General features: G+C 41.7%; 1 protein-coding gene across 3 annotated transcripts in view; it reads left to right on the forward strand.

Moving 5' to 3' along the window:
• The window catches only part of dag1 (dystroglycan 1), a 104,914-nt gene that overhangs the window by 62,373 nt on the left and 22,585 nt on the right, over positions 1–19,956 (forward strand). For all 3 annotated transcript variants that reach the window (XM_072582707.1, XM_072582705.1, XM_072582706.1), the window contains exon 2: positions 2,790–3,224. In XM_072582707.1, coding sequence (XP_072438808.1) covers positions 2,964–3,224 — 261 coding nt within the window. In that variant the 5' untranslated portion in view covers positions 2,790–2,963. The remainder of the gene's footprint in view (positions 1–2,789; positions 3,225–19,956) is intronic.

A 19,956-nucleotide genomic window follows, 5' to 3' on the forward strand; every position in this document is an offset into this window, starting at 1 on the left:
GCTCGGATCCTCCAACCCTGGCAACGTTCTTGTAAATCTTTACGAACCCTTTCAAGTTTCACAACATCTTTCCGATAGGAAGGAGAACAGAATTGTATGCAATATTGCAACAGTGGCCTAACCAATGTCCTGTACGGCCGCAACATGACCCCCCAACTTCTTCTGTACTCAATACTCTTGACCAATAAAGGAAAGCATACCAAACGCCGCCTTCACTATCCTATCTACCTGTGACTCCACTTTCAAGGAGCTATGAACCTGCACTCCATGATCTCTTTGTTCAGCAACACTCCCTAGGACCTTACCATTAAGTATATAAGTCCTGCTAAGATTTGTTTTCCCAAAATGCAGCACCTCGCATTTTTCTGAATTAAACTCCATCTGCCACTTCTCAGCCCATTGGCCCATCTGGTCAAGAACCTGTTGTAATCTGAGGTTTTCACTTTCCACTACATCCCCAATTTTGGTGTAATCTGCAAAATTTACTAACTGTACCTCATATGCTCGCATCCAAATCATTTATGTAATTGCATTTGCTGAAGACTGTTCGAGTGATTAAAATATCAATACCTTCTTTCTATACTGTTGATGGGCTTCCCAGTTTTGACCCTATTATTCTGTTCTAAGGGTGGGAGTTGTGGAATTGGAATGTTAATCACCTGTTGATCGTGTATGGTGTAATCACACTTGTGTTTCATTTGGAGACTGCAAAAACGGCAGCCAACTGAAACCTCTGCTTCACGCAAAACAGTATGTAGACTTGTTTACCAATCAATGTCAAAACTACATGTGGCACCTTTTAACAGCACACCAGGAAAACTCCCTGTGCATAGAGTATATTTGAAGTGTACTTGCTCTTTCTAGTTGGGTTATTGCTGGTAATGGGATTGTTCAAACTCGTGCCCAGTTCTGATATCCCACTTGGCTATGTCCAAGTGACCGTTCACGGGAACTTTGACTGGGAACCCAGGGAGCATTGCCCAATTATGCCTTTCTGAAGCCCAAGCAAACTGAGGCTGCTGTCTTCCTGTCCTGAGATCAGCTACCTTAACCATGAAAGCTAGTTAGAAATTGTATAACTGTCTTAACCTAATTGAATAATGAAACATGAGTTTCTGAAGTCATTTAAATGAAAAATCTAGAAATTTAGTCTTAAGATCCGTTCATTTTGCCGCCTTCCATATCGATAGTTCAACTGCTATCGGGCACTGATCCCAACATGAAGTGAAGATAATCTTCGTGTGTAGGGGGACTTTAGAGCCAATTGTTCAAAATCATTTGTTACTTCCAAGCGTACTACACTTCCACTTTATTGAAATAGTTACTTGAAGCCTTAACAGCTTATTGAAAAGTGTGTTTTTGTCATACTGAGTTCAGAGGGTAATGTTCAGGAAGTATTTAATTAAACATCTCATGGAGGAGATCTGTAGATCAAGTAGGCATTCGCACTGGTAAGTCATTGTATCTTTTTAAAATGCAAACCAGGAATTCTTGGTTAGCCTCCAGTCCTGCACATGAGAGCATTTGTACTCTTCATAGCAATGGTTAACTAACGGGTAATGTCTTCCTTTTTAAAAAAAAGTGTTATTCTTTTACTGGTGGTCATTGAATTTTATTCCAGAGGGTAGATCAGAATTGATGTCTCAAATTTTGAGATTTCAAAAGGATGAAAGGACAAAAAAAAATTGAATGAAATCAATTGAGTTCTGTTATATGTGAGGAAGCAGCAAACAATGCCTGTAAATTGAGTGTCGCACGCATTGGAATTTGATTACTGAGCCATTCTTTCTTTGGTGTTTCATTGCCAGCTGTTCACACCTGACTCAGTGTGCACTATTTAGATGGCATCCTCTTTAACAATTGAACAATTTTGGGGAATTACATTAGAATTAGGCTTTATTGTCACATGTACTCAAGCACAGGGCTACATGAGAACAGCAAAGTGTACAAAGACACCATTTCTGGCACCATCTTAAGTGTGAAGACACTTCGTACACAATCTTAGGTATAAATTAGAAAAATGAAGTAAAGATGAAAGTTCAACATTACAGGCTTTCTAAAGCAGGGCCTTCACCTCACCTGCAAGTCCACACTGGACGGTGAAGTCTTGAAATATTATAATGCTGCTCAGTAACCTTGCTGTAGTTAATGCCCATCCCAATAAACATGAGATTTACTGAGGCCAACTGACATGCAGGATTGTTATTTTATTTTTTAAAAAGTCATCCCTTGCTGAAAATCTGCATTCCTTCACCGAAGCTAATCCAGCTCTGATGAGCATGCCGCATGCATTACCCCACTGTTTGAGATCTTGCCTCATTGCACATTCCTCACATGCTGCCACTTGTGCCAAGGCTTGGGGCTGGGCTGCACCATTCTAGTGTAAATGCCAGATGGTTGGCATCCTATGAGCTGACATTTATGAACTGTGAAAGCAACCCAGACACCCAAGTTCAGTTGTTTTGCAACAATACAATTGTCCTTATTAGTTAATTCTCAGTAGAAAGCACATTGTACTGTGGAAGGAGGTCGTTCAGCTCCTCAGAACTTTTTTCGCTGTTCACTTTGATCATTGGTGGTCTTTATATTCCCATGTTGGATCCATTCCCCTTAATATAATTTCCTAACAAATACGTCTTTCGCAGTTTCAAGGTTTTCAATTTATCCCCTGCCTTTCTACATTTGAACAGCCTTGTATTAATTTTAAGATTTAAGCTCCCTTGTGCTGGTCGTCTCTGCCAGAGGAATTTCTCTAAATAATGTATTTGTTCTTTCTCCTTTATTTGCAGGTTGTTGTCAGACACCAACCACAGAGGAAAAATGATAGGATTGCAGCTGGTGTGACTTTAAAATAAGACTATCGCCGCAGTGTTGGGTTTTCTCTCCCTGCAGCTGCTACTACCTGATCAGCACTGTCTCTACATTTCGGTTCTATTTTAAATTGCCTCTTCTGGCTTTGGAGAATGTTCCTGCTGCACGAATTGGGGAGGACTCTGTTGTTACTTGAGCTTCTGGAGGCGGCAGTGCTGGCACACTGGCAGAATGAGCCAGTTCAGATCGTCAAAGACTTGGACAGCCAGATCGAGGCCTCCATGCATTCGGTGCTACTGGAATCGGATGCCCCCGCTGTGTCCTTCAGCATCCCAGACAGCTCTGCGTACATTAGCCGGGCCTTTACGATGCGGATCCCATCAGAGGTGCTACCTGCCCATGTGACGCTCAAGGTAATAGTGTGTCTCACCTTTCGCTGACTCACCGTAACCTTTATATGAAAGCACAATAACTCCATACTGGCCATGTTCTATTGCAAAGGCTTGTTCACTACTACCCAGTTTTCACAATGTATTAAATTATGGCCAGAATTCTGTAAAGGAGGCCATTCGGCCCATTGTGCCTGACTCTCCAAAAAAGCAATTCATCCCCTCACCACCTCCCCGTAAATCCTGCACATTCTTTAAGATAATCCAATTTCCTTGAGTGCCAAGGTGAACTAGCCTACGTATGTTTTCATGATGTTTTTTTCTGAAGTCCAGTATGTGGAGTGAAAGGGACGGACTGGGGCATGAACTTGTTAGACCAATGGTGTTTTTCAATGACTTGCACAAAGCTTATAACCAAAATGTGACCATTTTAATAGTGAGAAATCTGCACCTTCTATTAGAGTCATAAAGATGTACAGCATGGAAACAGACCCTTTGGTCCAACATGTCCATGCCGACCAGATATCCCAACCCAATCTAGTCCCACCTACCAGCACCTGGCCCATATCCCTCCAAACCCTTCCTATTCATATACACATCCAAATGCCTCTTAAATGTTGCAATTGTACCAGCCTCCACCGCTTCCTCTGGCAGCTCACTCCATACATGTACCACCCTCTGCATGAAAAAGTTGCCCCTTAGAAATTTTTTTTTATATCTTTCCCCTCTCACCCTAAACCTATGCCCTCTAGTTCTGTACTCCCTGACCCCAGGGAAAAGACTTTGTCTATTTATCCTATCCATGCCCCTCATAATTTTGTAAACCTCTAAGGTCACCTCTCAGCCTCCAACGCTCCAGGGAAAACATCCCCTTCCTGTAGCTCAGATCCTCCAACCCTGGAAACATCCTTGTAAATCTTTTCTGAACCTTTCAAGTTTCACAACATCTTTCCAATAGGAAGGAGACAAGAATTGCATGCAATATTCCAACAGTGGCCTAACCAATGTCCTGTACCGCCGCAACATGACCTCCCAACTCCTGTACTCAATGCTCTGACCAATAAAGAAAGGCATACCAAACACCGCTTTCACTATCCTATCTACCTGCGGCTCCACTTTCAAGGAGCTGTGAACCTGCACTCCAAGGTCTTTGTTCAGCAACACTCCCTAGGACCTTACCATTAAGTGTATAAGTCCTGCTAAGATTGGCTTTCCCAAAATGCAGCACCTCACATTTACCTGAATTAAACCACATCTGTCACTTCTCAGACCATTAGCCCATCTGGTCCAGATCCTGTTGTAATCTGAGGTAACCTTCTTGGCTGTTGACTACACCTCCAATTTTGGTGTCATCTGCAAACTTACTAACTGTACCTCTTATGCTTGCATCCCAATCATTTATTTACACCTAATGTACACATTTTATATTTATGGCCTGCACAGAATGCTCTCTGCTGTCTGGACTGGTGATGCTGCATTAACACAAGCTCCATATTGTCATCCATATGAAAGCAGCCCATTTGACTGGTACCATACTGCTATCTCTGTCAATTCCAGCTAGTGGTAGAGTGTACTGTCTGCAGGATTTACTGCTGTGATCCACCAGATTCCTCCCCAGCCTGCATCCACTGCCACCCAGATGGGGGTGGGGATAGCAGATGCTTGGGAATCACTTGCCATCCAGGCTCCACACAACCTGACTTGGAACAATATCACCAATCCATCTGTTGCTGTAGCACGGTTCTTGCACTCCCTGTCAAACAGTACTTTGGGTCTCCTGAATTGCAAAGACCGCAGTGGTTAACCTTAAGAAATAAGAAATAGGAACAGAAGTAGTCTATTTGACCCCTGAAGTCTACTCCACTGGTTCAAGGCAGCAGTTGTATACCACTTTCTCAATGGTAGTTAGGGGAGGTGATGGCCTAGTGATATTATCGCTGGACTTTTAATCCGAGGGCTTGGTAATGTTCTAGGGGACCTGGATACGAATCCTGCCTTGGGAAATGATGTAAATTGAATTCAATAAATATCTCTGGAATAAGGCATCTAGTGATAGTGACGCCATTGTCAATTGTTAGAAAAACCCATCAGGTTCATTCATTACCTTTTAGGGAAGGAAGCTACTGTCCTAACTTGGTCTGGTCTACATGTGACTCCAAACTTTCAACCCAACTGCCCTCTGGGAAATTCAGAGCAGATAATGGATGCTACATTGGACATGGGCATCATCTAGCCAATGAATGAAATTTTTAAAAATAGTTGTGATTTGCAGTAAATAGCAAACTAGTCAGCAGTGCCTACCTCATGTCAACAAATTTCAAAGAACTGTTCCCAGTTAATGGTAGTGCCCTGGGAAGTGTTGAGAACAGCGTGATCATAGGTGCACATTCATAGTTTCTTGAAAGCGGCATTGGAGGTAGACAGGGTGTGAAGGAATTTGGCACCCTTGCCTTCCATTGGTCAGAGCATTTAGTGCAGGATATATGTTGCAGATATGAGATATCGGTGAAGCCACTTCCAGAATACCACATCCAATTCTGGTCACCTTGCTGTAGGAAGGATGTTTAACTAGAAAGGGTACAGAAATTTACAAGGATGTCGTTGGGACTTGGAGAGTTTGAGTTATAATGAGAAGCTGGATAGATTGGGACTTTTTTTTTGCTGGAGCATCAGTGGCCCAGAGGCGACCTCAGAGGCCTATAAAATCATGACTGATGTAAATAAGGTGAATAGCCAAGGTCTTTCTCCCAAGGATAGGGGAGCCAACGCTAGAGGACTTAAATTTAAGGTGAGAGGGAAAAAATTTAAAAGGGACCTGAAGGGCAACAACTTTGCACAGGGTGATGTGGATATGGAATGAATTGTCAGAGGTGGTGATAGCGGTGAGTGCAATTACAGCATTTAAAAGACATTTGGACAGGTACATAAATAGGTTGAGAGAGAGATATAGGCCAAGCACAGGCAAATGGGACTAGTTCAGTTTAGGATATCTGGTTGGCGTGGGTGAGTTGGACTGGAGGGTCTTTCCATACTGTATGACTCTCTAGGGACCCTGATTGTGGCTTGTGTAACTAGGAGCACCAGACCGTATCAGTCATGAGGGGAGGCTCCAGCTGTCCCTTTACTTGCCCCACCCTGGCCAGATGGGAGCCTGAATTCGCTTAGTCCCTGTCCAAAATGAGTGGTAGCATCCTTGATCCCTTCACTGATCCTTCTAAATTCATTCCCTGGTCTGTGCTGCATGAACTAATCCTCCTGGACACAGTGAAGTTTGCATTGAAAACTTGAGTCTTTGTGAATTGATAAATTGAAGCGTTTGCCTGTTGTTCCAGATGATTTGTGCAGTCTTAAGATCTGGATTACATTCTGAGCAGTTCCAGCTGAAAATCTATAGACTGCTTTATTCAGTGGCCCACAGCTGTCTGGCCAGATTGTAGAGCTTTAACTTTCTGCAGATGTGGCAGAATTTTAACAACTGTGCAAATTTACTTTAGTAATTTCTCACATTTTGAATTTCTAAACAAATCCATGAGAGACTAACATATCAGGGCAGTTTATCTCTGGAATCTGAGGAATTTGTAGCTTGTTCTGACTACTTGTTATGAATGAGCTTTTTATTTTTAAATTCACCATTGTATCTTCCCTCTTCTGTGCTTGGGTTGTGTTCCAAGGGGCATGAGCCAGTCCGCTGTACTGCATACAAGTGCCTTGGCCCTTTGTGAACCCAGATACTCGGTCTCAATGTTAGCACCCAGTATCTTTACTTCACAAAATAATCCACAGGATTAATATTGAGTTTTAATAAATTCATAGCTAAAAACCTGTACATTTATTGTCTTCCTCAGTTGCCTTTAAAAAGGTTATGGTTGTCTAGCTTTAGTTCATAAAGACCTGTGTGGCAAAGGTGCTTCTGTGCTGTAGGGAGTTCCAGCAGTTTGACTCCTGGAATGCTGATGGAATGGTGCTGTCGTATATCTCTGTCAGGATTGGATGAGTCTAGGAGCTGATGGTGTTCCTTCACATCTGTGCTATTCCCCATCATAGATGTTAGAGGTCACTGCTTTGGGAAGTGACTCCTACTTCCTACCAGTTCCCACTGACCAGAATTCAGGAGCAAAAATATGTCTTCCCATTCCCAGGAACACTGATGTATATGCGCTGACTCACTTGCACAATAACATGCACACAGGGGCAAGTGCAAGCATGCACATTGGCATACTCCACTTCTCTTTATCTCTTCTTCTCCCCCCCCCCCCCCCCCCCCCGCCTTGTTGCTTACAGGTGGTGTTCAGGTTTCTAAATAGCCCACTAATCCTCCCACCACTTGTATACAATCTTATCTCAAAGGCTGCTTACAAATATGTGAACGTGGTGGACATGCTTTACAAGTTCACCTCTAAGCGCATTAAGGACAGGTGAGAAAAAGCTTGGACTCAGTTTGAGTAGCACCTTAAAGAAGAAAGGAGAAGTGGAGAAATTTCAGAACTTGGGGCCTTAGCAGCCAGAGGTAGAGCCAATTGTGATGGAATGATTAAATTCAGAGCGGTTAATGAGTTGAGAATTGGAGGAGCACAGATCTTGTAAAACTGTGGTACTGGAGGAAATTAGAGGTGTAATGGCCTGGAGAGAATTTGGAACAAAGCTGAGTGAGACTTGTAAAGCTATTGTAAACAAGGAGCCAGTGCAGCTCGTTGAACACGGGTAATGGGTGAACAGTACTTGGTGCAATTTAGGACCTCCAATTCATGGAAGGAGTCTGATTTAGGAGTATATTGGAATGGTCAAGTTGAGAGCTAACGTAGGCATGGATGAATGTTTCAGCAACACCGTATGACACAGGCAGTGTCTGGCAAAGTTATTGAGGTAGAAATAGGTGGTTTTAATAACCATGAAAATATATGGTGTAAAGGTTGCCTTGAACTCAAATAGGACATCAAAATTGTCAACAGACTGCCTCAACTAATTGTTGGGAAAACAGATGGAGAGTGATCAGAGAACAGAGTTTCTGTCACAAATCTAAAGTAATCTCTTCGGTTTTCCGAATATTTAGTTGGCAGTAATTTCCTTCCGTCCAGGTTTGGTTATCAGGTAAGCTCTTCTGAAATAATGATTGGTCAAGGAGTTGAAATAGAGCTAGCTGCTATCAGCGTACATATGAAAAATCAAACTTGCTTTTGAATAATACGTTCAGACAAATAAGAGAACAAGGACAGCGTTGTTTAGAGTTTGTCAGAGTTACACTGTCATTTTGCGATTTTTGGTCAGAATGTTTGTTATAGTGACCACAGTGGAACCTTGACTAGAGGAAAGACTGCAGCAATTAGGGAGGTGACACGTGTTCAAGAGCTTTCAAAATAAAGGGGAGGTTGGAGGTGGGGTAATGGTTTGCAAGGGCAGAAAGGTCAAAAGTTGTTTTTGAAGAGTGTGTTTTGATAGTAATTTTGAAGGGGGAATACAGGGGAGAGTAAACCGATAACTATCAGCTGAATGGAAACAAGATGGACGTTAGATGGCCAACAGTGTTGTGGGAATAGTTTCGAGGGAGTAGGAGATGGTCTCATGAACAAGATAAGCTGACATGGGTGTGCAGGATGATAGTTGAGAAATACCAGATTGATGTGGGGTTCAGGCTAGGGCAGGGGGTCATCCGAGAGGGCATTTGGCCTGGTGAACTAAAAGGAGGAAGGAGAACCACAACTGATCAGATGATTTTGATCTTGGTGACAAAGATGTCCATAAAGCTGCTACTCCTTATTGGAGGTGAGGCTTAGGGAAAATTAATTTGTTCTTTCTGAAATGAAAATATTTTGCTTTTGACTCTGTTAGTGGAGTCCAGCCCTTCTAATTGTAGTAAACTGTTAGAAGTTGCAAAGTCACTATATCTTAAATCATGGAAAACGCTGCCTCTGAAGTAACTTATGAAAGTGAGGAAAATCAGCTGGATAGTAACCAGTATAAACCAACTTCAGCCGTGCAGCTGAGATCCATGTGGCTCATTTCCAACTTTGAACATTCCACTTAGAAGGAAAGATTTAAGGATGTTGAATCTTGAAAGAAGTCAATATAGCTGTACATTTGTTGTCCATCTCTAATTACTTTCATGAAAAGGTATGAACTGCCTTGAACTGTTTCATGCCTTGAGGTAAATGTTTTGAGTTCTGGGATTTTGACCCACTGACAGTGATGGGATGGCAATATAATTCCAAGTCAGGATGATGTGTAGCTTGAACGGAACTTGCAGCTGGTGTTGTTCTTGCACATCCACTGTCCTTGTGGCCAGAGAATTCATGGGATTTGGAAGGTTTTGTTGAAGGAGCCTTGGTGAGAAACTGCAGCAATCTTCCATGTGCCAAACACCCTCTGTTTTGAAAGAAGTAAATATTTTAATTTGAAGATTAGAGCTGGGCTACTTTACCTGGATGCCATCGAGCTGCTTGTGTTGTTGGAGCTGCACTCATCCAAACAAATGGGAAGCATTCCATCACATTCCTCGTTTGAGCCTTGCAGTTGGTGGATTTCAGAAGTCAGGTAATGAATTACTTAGCTTAGATTTCCCAATCTCTGACCTCCTGTTGTAGCCACAGTATTGGTGTAGTTAAGTCCAGTTCCATTTCTGGTAAATAGGAACCTGTTCGATGTTAATAGTAGCAAATTCAGTGGTAATGCAATTGAATATCCACAGGAGATGGACTGTTGGAGATGGTGATTATTTGAAGGGAATGTTATTTGTCAATTATAAACCCAAACCTGAATGTTCAGTTTGGATATGGATATGGATGTGGATTGCTTCAGTATCTATCTGAAGAATAGTGAATGAACATTTGGAAGGTGTATAAATAGTTAATCTAGAATATTACTTCAGTTTGAACTCTAATCTCAGGCTATTTCAACATAGACCATTTGGTTCTGCTGTTCAATTAGTCCCACACTCTGCTCTTGTCCCATTTCCCTGTTAGAGTTTGAAATTAGAAACTATACCAGTAAATCTAGTGAACACTGGTTCAAACTAGTGGGCGTTCACAAAATGTGAAGAATAAACTTCCTGATAAAGTAGTAGAGGTTAAAAGCCTGGAATTGTGCAAGCAGTTGCATGCTGCAGTTGTAAGGGGGAGGTGGGAAGCCTTGGGATCCTTCTGGATAGATGGTTGAATGAAAAGGAACAAAGTGTATTTTTCTGTAATTCTCATATGCACAATCCTGAGCTATGCTGGGGCATGGAAAGGTCAAGTCATGAGATAAACGGAGCCCATTAAAGCATTAATTTTGGATTTATTTTCTATGGCAGGAGAAAAACATCTCCTGAGTCATGTTAATGAAATCCAACAAGCTCTACACTGCAACGCCATCTAGGTCTGTGTGCAGTTTGCCTTTTAAATGTAGCCTAACCTGTGAAACAGACTTTCTTGTTTCAGAGCAAGGAAGGAAAGGGCAGATTTGATGCCATCCAGCTTTTGAACTGTAGCATTGTTGAGCTGGATTTTGTTTTTAAAATATCATCAATGTTGTTGTACAGCTTCTGTTCACTTGAGTTTTTTTTTAGTTGAATGGTCATTACTCCTGTCTTTTGGTTGCCACGAAGTACAGTTCAGGAGTTGGCAACACATGTATTCTGTTTTAAGATGATACCTGTCATCAAGAAAAGAGTCAGCTCAGGATTTTAGGATTGTGCAGGATTTGTGCTTACTTACAGAAGCTACCAACTTCAAAGCTGCCCAGTACAGCAATCTCTGCTTTTCCAAACATCACTAAATCTAAGCAGAAATTCTTGGAGCAGCAGCACCTTTTTAAAATTTTTTTTTTCAAATCTCTCCATGTCTTTGCACCCCTGTCTTTATAGACACCTCCAGCTGTCCAACCCAGAGACCTTCACACACTTCTCCATATAGTTGGATGAGATGGCACAGATAGCAAAGTGGCCACAGAATCTGTCTCCCTTCTTCTCTCTTCCACCTCCCTCCCAAGTTGTTTCAGAGCATTGAACAACTGGCAACTTTGGGACCTGAGCTTGCTAATAGTCCATCATTTTGCCTCTATATTGTCCCAGTCAATCAGTTCACCAGTGTGCATGTATCAGGCAGTATCTAACAGATCTATCTCATTTGCATTCCTTTTAGAAATCCTGTTTTATTTTGCATAGTTCAAAACCTGGGTGCTATTTGACCTCCATAGTTAGGAGTTTACTTTGAGTAAAGTAGCTAAAGACTTGTTTGAATGCTCCCCCATGTTCACAGGCTGGATACAGCTGTGGTTTTATGGATCAGTGCAGAGTAATTAAATTAGATTAGAAGTGTAATAAAAAGCAGCCAGAGGGGAAGAGTCCCAGTGATTGAATGCAGTATTATCTCTAAACACCAAGAGTCAAGGCTGCAGATACGTTCATCTCCAATGAACCTGCCTTTGGTTTTCTTTTGTCAATTTTCTGGTCTCTTGCTCTCTGCTAGGGTCTGCTAACCTCTCCACAGCACACTGCCCCATTGGGCATTCATGAGCTTAAATAGTGAGGCCCAATTTACAAATGAAAAACTGAGCCATAGAGATTGAGGTTTGAAGCCCTACTCCAGGTGGTCTGAGTTCAACGTATGGGCTGTCTTTCTAATGGAATGTTAAACTGGGGCTCTTCTTTCTCAGGTGGCTATAAAAGAAATATAAATATAAATATACACACAAGAGTACTCTCTGTTCTGGCAATATCTATCCCTTAATCAAAATCGCTGAAGCAGATTATGTGGGAATTATCACATTACTGCGTGCAAGACTTTGCTGAGCTTAATTAGCTGCCTTTAGTCCATTGGATGAGCTGATACACTTAACAAAGAACTGAATGTTGACAGAATATTTGAGGTAATAAAGCTTTACAGTAGGGAAAGGAATGTGTTAGGGTGATTGTTGGAGAGTAGGGTGTGACTTTAAGTGGAAAACCAAGAAAAAGAATGGTAGTAGTTCTGAAGGATGAAGACACATGTCCACAAGCATTGTAAATGAGGATGTTAATGATATTTGATAGGGAGTGAATGCTAAGATGCATGGGCAAAATTTGCTTGCTGAAAGAGTGGATGTGAAGTTACACGGTGAAGGGCTCAGTTGGGCAAAAGATGTGTGAGGAGCTAAGCGTTCAGAATCCTATTGGGTGGACAGTGAAAGCCTTTTTCTGAGGATGGTGACGGATAGCACGAGGGGGCATAGCTTCTAATTGAAGGGGGATAGATATAGGGCAGATGTCAGTTTCTCTACTCAGTAGGGTCATGGAACCCATTGCCTGGAACAGTTGAAGACTTGCCAACTTTACAGGCATTTAAATGGTCATTAGATAGGCATACGGGTGAGAATGGAATAGTGTAGGTTAGATGGGCTTCAGACGTGTTTCACAGGGTGGTGCAACATCGAGGGTCAAAGGGCCAGTACTGCGCTGTGATGCTCTATGTTTGAGGCTACTTTGCTGCTCTGGGGAAGTGGGGATAGCAGTAGCTGGTGAAGTACATGTTTGTAGATCTCAGGACAGCTAAAGGTTCCAAAATGTGTCATCTTGGTACCCCTTGGCTGACTAGCCCATCTGTAACACCCATTACCTGGCACAAAGTGCCACACTCATGGGCAGTAGCTAGGAGAATTTTTTTCTTTAAATTATTTTTGGGGCAGGAGATTGGAATTGACCTAAATTTCAATGTTATTAGTGCAAAGTTAATGCAGGCTAGAAACATACGGTGACCTCTTCATGTAAATGGTGGTGGTAATGTGAAACTGAGTGAGAGAAACATAGCACAGTAGTGAGCAAGGGTGCAACTGATGTAGGCAGCAGATGTTTGGCAGTGGGCTTTGAATCTTTCTGTCCCCACCCTGGTCCCACAGGAACAAGTTGATTCTTGTGAGCTCCATCCTTTTCAGATGCATTTTTTTAGCAGCATCTAACTTTATATATTTTTCTTTTGTGCCTTTTACATTGATCTTATCTCCTTTACAATCTGACTGCATCTCTTCCCAACCTGACCTCTTTGCAATTACTCTGTCCAATTTGAAATCCAGCGTCCACAGCCCCACCTTGACTTCCTGTTCTCTCATTCTCTCTTCTCTTTTATCCCCCTCTCTATTTCCCTCTTCCTATCTGTCTTTTTTTCTCTTTGCCTCGTGCGTTGTCTCCCACTTGCTCTTTCTTCCTGTGTTCTCTCTCTGTCTACACCACCACTACTTTAATCCCAGGGAGAGATTGTGCTGTGAACAGCTACAAACCCCAACACTTTTTTCCAAACTTATGTAACACACGCAGGGTGCTTTTGTTGTGCTACACAGAGCCTTCGTGTGCATACGGAAAATCCTGACTCTGCATTTGTTTTGGAGTGGCCAGCATAATTTAACATGAGTGCGGGGAAGCATTGAGGTTAATGAGGGAGAGAAATTCTCGCAAAGTATTCAGATCAAACTTCAACTTTCTACTTACACCACATTATATATCAAACCAGGTTGCTAAGTTTGTCAAACTTTTCCAAACATCCCATGTTTTTTTAAAACAAACTATCATGCAATAGTTTAGCAAATACCCTTCAGCCTCCAAATGAAACAACGTCTGCATCCCAAACTGTTTCACATTCTGCTTTGTCTCACTTGTTTTTTAAAAAAATTTCTCTCCTTTTGACCTTCACTGCCAACAGATTTTATTACAGGTGATGTATTTGTTAGTTTCCACGTGAACTGGCAGCAGTTCACCTCAAACGACAGTTGCTTTTCAAGTCTGAAATTTGTGTTGCTTTCAATTATGTGGGGCTTCATAGCCTAGACTTGTCCTCCTTTCACCACATGACCAACTTAACTAACTCTACTGAGGAGCACTGGGTGCTGACTGAATGGGGAAGTGGTGTTGAGCTCTTCTCGCTCTAGCCCCAGTAAGCTAATCTGAAATGGGGCACACTTACTCTGCTGTACAGGGTCTGATTGGATCAGTCAAATAAATGGCACAGTATTTTAAAGAGTACCTGCAGCAACTTGTGGAGGTGATAACACCATGTAAATTGGGGTGGAAATGTTAAGAGGAACATAGCATGGCTGTGAACGAAGATGTTATTGTTGTAGACAGCAGATGTTTGGCAATGGGATTTACATCTTTCTGACCACACCCTGTTCCATCAGACCAAGCTAATGCCTGTGAGCTCCATTTTTGGAGTGAATGGAACAGCTCTTTTTGTCAGATGCTGCTGCTGAGGGCACTTAAAAACCTTTATTATCCTTTGTGTCATGTGTCTCACTGATCTGTGTATACATCGCAATGTGGCACATCTCCCTGCACTCCCTTTCTCCTGATGAAATATTTCTGAACTATAGTCACTATTGTAATGTCGGAAACATTCCAGCACTGTCAGCTCACTGAATCATAAGAATTATTTTGGTGCGGAAACCCATTGTCTTCACTGGCTCTGAGCAAATCGCCTTGTGTCATTATCCCACTTTCTCCTATAACATTCTTCCTTTTCAAAAAATATTCTGGTTTCCTTTGCCACGGTTTGAGCTTGCGTCCACCACATTCCCAGACAGTGTTTTAGACAATAATCACTTGGTGTTTAAAATGTTTCCCTCATGTCACTTACTCACTTTGCCAATTCCATGCCCTCTTGCTCTTCTGCTCAGACAATAGTGTGATACCAATATAGGAACAAGAGTAGGTCATTCAGCCCCTCAGGCTTGTTCCACTACTTACCATGTCGGTTTCAGTGATGTTGGTTAAGGGGTGAATATTGATCAGGACAGAGGAGAGAACTCTTCTGTGGTTCTTCAATTTGCTTTCCTGCGGGCTGTTGTATCCATCCAGACAGGGCTATGTTTAATGTCTCATCTGAAGGACAGCACTGTATCAGTAATGTGCTGAAATGTTGGCCTAAATTAATGTCCCACAATCTAGTGTGCATCTTGAGATCTACACCAACTTCTGGGCACATGAGCCATATCAGGCACTCTGTACAAATTGTGGGATTGAAGGTGACATCATCCTTCTGTTTAGTGAAGTACCACATGGCGAAGTATATTTAACCTTGGAGCTATCTTTGTGCTTGTGTTAAATGTGACTTGTCTATTGGGCTTTGCAGTACTGCTGATCAGGTAAATGTTGGCAGTGGCTCCTGTTTGTGAAGTTGACTGAAGATCTAACTATAACTTTTTCCTCATAAGGGCTGCCACTACGATCACTGCTGCCAGTTACTGTATTTAAAAACATTTGACATCTAGCAGATTAGTGCTGAGCACTGGTTGGCATGCTGAGCAGTACAAAGTGATTTAAAGTGAATTCCTTTTGAGAATGGAAGGCCCAGGTGGAGTATCTCTCAACCTGGTGAATCCCCTTCACCACCACCACCCCCAAAATCCCTCCCCCACTCTGTCTGAGCTTTGGATAGGGTCAGTGTTGGACTTGCTGTGAATTCCTGCAAGTACGGTCTATAGCTTCCTGCCCAGGTGACCAGGAGAGGTAGAACTGGATCCTGAGAGAATGACACTGCACTGCAACTCGATAGGAGTTGACTAAAAACAACACATGCTGGAAATCAGTGGGTCACGCAACATCCATGGAGAGAGAGCAAGCAAATGTTTCAAGTGTAGATGATTCTTCAGAGTTGAAGTGAAGTGTGGATGGGGCAGCATTTATGGTATAGTTGGGCGTGGTGGGTGTAGGCTCGGGTAGAAAAGATGTTGAAAACCTATCAACATGTTTTCTAAGTCAATGCTCTACACCCCCCCCCAACTGATTAGCATAAATGCTGGCCCCTCCTCAATTCACTTCAGCTCTGAAGAGTAATCTAGACTTAATGTTTGCTTGCTGTCTTTCTCTCCATGGATGCTGCCTGACCTGCTGTGATCTCCACCATCTGCAGTAATTTCCTCCTTCAGTAAGAATTGACATCATTCTGGGAAGGAGAAAGAGAGGGGAACAGTGATGCTGTGAGAGGAGGCACTCCTAATAGTAATTATGAATTAGTATCCTTCCCATTAGGACAGGGGGTGATGCCATAGGAAGGAATCCTGTATGGATATGCTACAAATTCTGAAGGACAATCTAAAAGTCAAAGAATATACACTTCATTATAATCTATTCCTGCCATAACCAATTGTAACTATAAAATGTGCTGTCTGTTAGAATCTGTACTACTAGTAATTCTATCTTGCCTAGTTTTGGATCCATCGAAGTGGATGTTTTTAGACTGGGTTGAAATAACCACTGCAACTGGAAGATCCATGATAAACAATGGTAAATTAAATTGAAAACAGTTAATTAGGTGTGAAGTGCTGCACATGGATGTCGAAGTAGTTTTGAAGTTGAGGGAGAGGTGTCTGTAAGATATTGAGCTACACATGTCCAACTATTGTAATAAAGGTGTATTAGATTATAAACTAGTCGTGTTGAATCATACACAAAAATCTGCGCAGTTTAGTCATGCATTTAATTTGTATTCAGACTAATACCAGCAGTTGGTCTAAACCTAATCAACAGTAGTGGCTACTGTCAACCGTTGTCTACCTTTTTCTCTTTTAGCTCTAATCTCTGAAGATGGCTTCAGTATTTAGTTGCAACTGCAACAACATTGGTATGGCAATACTGTAATTATTGGAATCTTCCACCAGTGAAGGAGAACCTCCAGTGCACCATGCCAGTGGTGAACAAGCTAATTTAGTCCTATAATCCTTTGCTGAATCTATAATCCTACAAACAGCTCCTTTTTTGTTTTCAGGAATCTACCCAATGAGATTTTGAAAGCTTCTATTGAATTTTGTTCCACTGCCATGTGACAATGTGTGATCGCAATAAGCAATCATTAACTTTGATTTCTCTTCACAGATGCTGCCAGGCCTGCTGAGCTTTTCTAGCAACTTCTGTTTTTGATTCCAATTTACAACATCTGCAGTTCTTTCGGTTTATAGTTTTTGAAAGGGTTCAGTTGCCACACCATAGAGAAATGAGTAGAAAAACAACTATTGTTCTAAGAACCTTTTTGCAAAATGCAGAAATGTTCATGGCTGCATTTTGACCCCTTTCAACACCCAGTCTTAAACAGTTCAACTTCACTTCCTTTGTGCACATTTATTAAAGAGCACTTAATCTTATGTAATGTTTCCATTTATGAAAGGTTAAGGTCGCACCATTGAATTTCGTCAAATGGCGATTGTATGTTTGTAGCTTTTCAGGATTTCTTATACTGCTTTACAACCAGTGATGTAGCTTTTATGTATATTCACTATTGTAATGGGTCTAGTGATTTGAGGTGGCTTGTGTAAATAGCTAAAAACATGAAGAAAAGAATATGTTGCCAGGGTTGAAAGTTGAGGGTTGTAAAATCGTGTACCATATATGCTGTAGGCTGCATGGCTGATTCTCAGCTATAAAGTGTTACAAGTCATGGAAATCCTCAATCACAAGGTTAAATGTATTCACTTTTGTGATCCTGAAACTCATCAGACGAATGATGTGGCGGTGCTGGTGTTGGACTGGGTGGACAAAGTTAGAAGTTACACAACACCAGGTTATAGCCCAACAGGTTCATTTAGAAGTACAAGCTTTTGGAGCGCTGCTCCTTCGTCAGGTAGCTAGATGAAGTCGGACAAGACTCCAATGTTAACTTCTCTCTCTCTCCACAGAAGCTACCAGACCTATTGAGTTTCTCTAGCACTTCGTTTTTATTTCAGATTTCCAGCTAGAAATCTAGGCTGCAGAGGTTCAAGGGCAGGTCCCTGCCAGCTTCTCTGGGGAACTAGAGGTATAGACAATAAACGCTGACCCACCCCTGTAGTAGTCACTGGAAATGAATTAAGATAAAGTTCACAGTATTTTGCTTTTATTTTGTTTATATTTGCACTGTTCCCATTGCACTATAAATGCACTTTACAAATATGGCATCTTCAACATAAAAGGAATGTGAATGGGCCATGTAAGGTTGACATCCTTCTTTTTCCCCCCCCCCCCCCCGCCCCCCCCTCAAAGTCAAAGCAAAATGCTCAGACATAGTATGGTTTTACCTCCTTCATCTTTATTCTGGGCCATGGAGAGATAGAGAGAGAGAGAGAGAATGATCGCCCATGTGCACAGAGACATGAATTCTCAGTCTTCTCTGGAAGAGTAGTTTCTTAATGAATTATATAGTCATTTTACAGGGGGAAGCCTCCAGATAAGGCAACATATGTATTGGTTGGGTGACCGTTTCAATCAGAGTGTGTCAACAGTAAAGCTTAAACCATCTGCTGTAAACAATGAATGTTCTTAACTTTAACTGGCTTCACATAATGAATACTTTTCACCTTGTTAAACTGACCTTACATACTGAATTCTTCCAATATTGTTAAATGGCTTTACATGATGCTTTTCCACGTTGTTAACCCATTACCCTTACCTCCGGCAGTCCATTGTTAACTGTAAGCTCTTATCTGATCGGAGTCATGCTCAGCTGAACCTCTTGTTTCACAAAACTCAAAACTTTTCCTGTACCTGCTTATACCTTAGACACTTTCTCATTCCCTCTTTATCATTTCATGACCACCATCTAGTTGGCTCTACCAGCTTTCCATAAGATTCTGACAGCCAGTATTTAAGCAAAGTATTGGCACACAGCATACATTGACTGCAACAAAAAAAAACAGTCCATCACAGTAAGCAGAATTTGAAGAATCCTCCCATGTGGGGGAAAAAAATTCACCAATAAAGTTCTTAAATCAGCAGTCCTTAGTGACCACTCCATCCCCTCCAAGTCGAATGGAAATGAACTAGTTTAGTAAAGTCCAACCTGAGATCAAAATTCAGTCTGTTCTTGCATCATTCCTCTGGAATCTGATTCCTTGGATAAGGGCAGATAAATGCTTAACAAAACTGACAAGACTTCAATCCTTCTGGAGATGCTTCAGATGGAGGATACCAGCACATCTGAGTGTACAGTGTAGCAGGTTAGGCGAGGTGAATACAGCATTCTTTGCTGCTTCTGCTTCCACTCTGCTGTTATATGTAATAAAGCCAACTGGCTTGTGATGTTAGCTTGATCAGAGAACCTTCATATCCCTTAAATGATTGAAAGACCAGGTTAAAGCTCACTCTTCATACTTGTGACTGACCCAACTCTCTCTTTAAACCGGCATTGTAGAATTTGAAACAAATCAGGGGCTCAAGGCACTCGATTTGTTTTAAGGTTACAAGTTTGATAATTTAAAAAAGCACAATGTTGTACAATTTCAATGTAAAAACAAAATCTGCTCCATTACATAGCCCACAAAACACATTGAATGGAGATCCTAATTCAAACAAGGCAAAACAGTAACTGTATCTCCAAGCTCAGTGCCCCATGACACTTTACAACAGAAATGTTGGATTAGGCTATTTGACCCATCAAGCCTGCTCTGTCATTCAATATGATCATTGCTGATAATCCACCCCCATGCCCTGATTCCACTTTCTCCCCATACCCTTTGATCCCTCTAACCCTAAGAGCTATACCTAACTCATTTAAAAACGTTTAATGTCTCGGCCTCAACAGTTTTGTGGCAGAGAATTCCCCAGACTCACCGCTCTCTGGATGGAGGCATTTGTCATTATCTCAATCCTAAATGGCCCACCCCATATCCTTAAACTATTAAATTAACTGCAGAAAGTCAATTTTAGTTGAAGAAAGAATTACATTTGTGTAGGGCATTTTGTCACCTTTGGACATCTAAGGTATCGACAAGATCTTCTGCAACCACTTTTTTTGAAGTCAAGTGAGGCTTTCAGTATCTCGTTGCGTTGGCTTTGAATCCTGCATTTGGT

Source organism: Chiloscyllium punctatum, chromosome 12 (genome assembly GCF_047496795.1).
Source record: "Chiloscyllium punctatum isolate Juve2018m chromosome 12, sChiPun1.3, whole genome shotgun sequence".
In the NCBI taxonomy this organism is placed as follows: domain Eukaryota; kingdom Metazoa; phylum Chordata; class Chondrichthyes; order Orectolobiformes; family Hemiscylliidae; genus Chiloscyllium; species Chiloscyllium punctatum.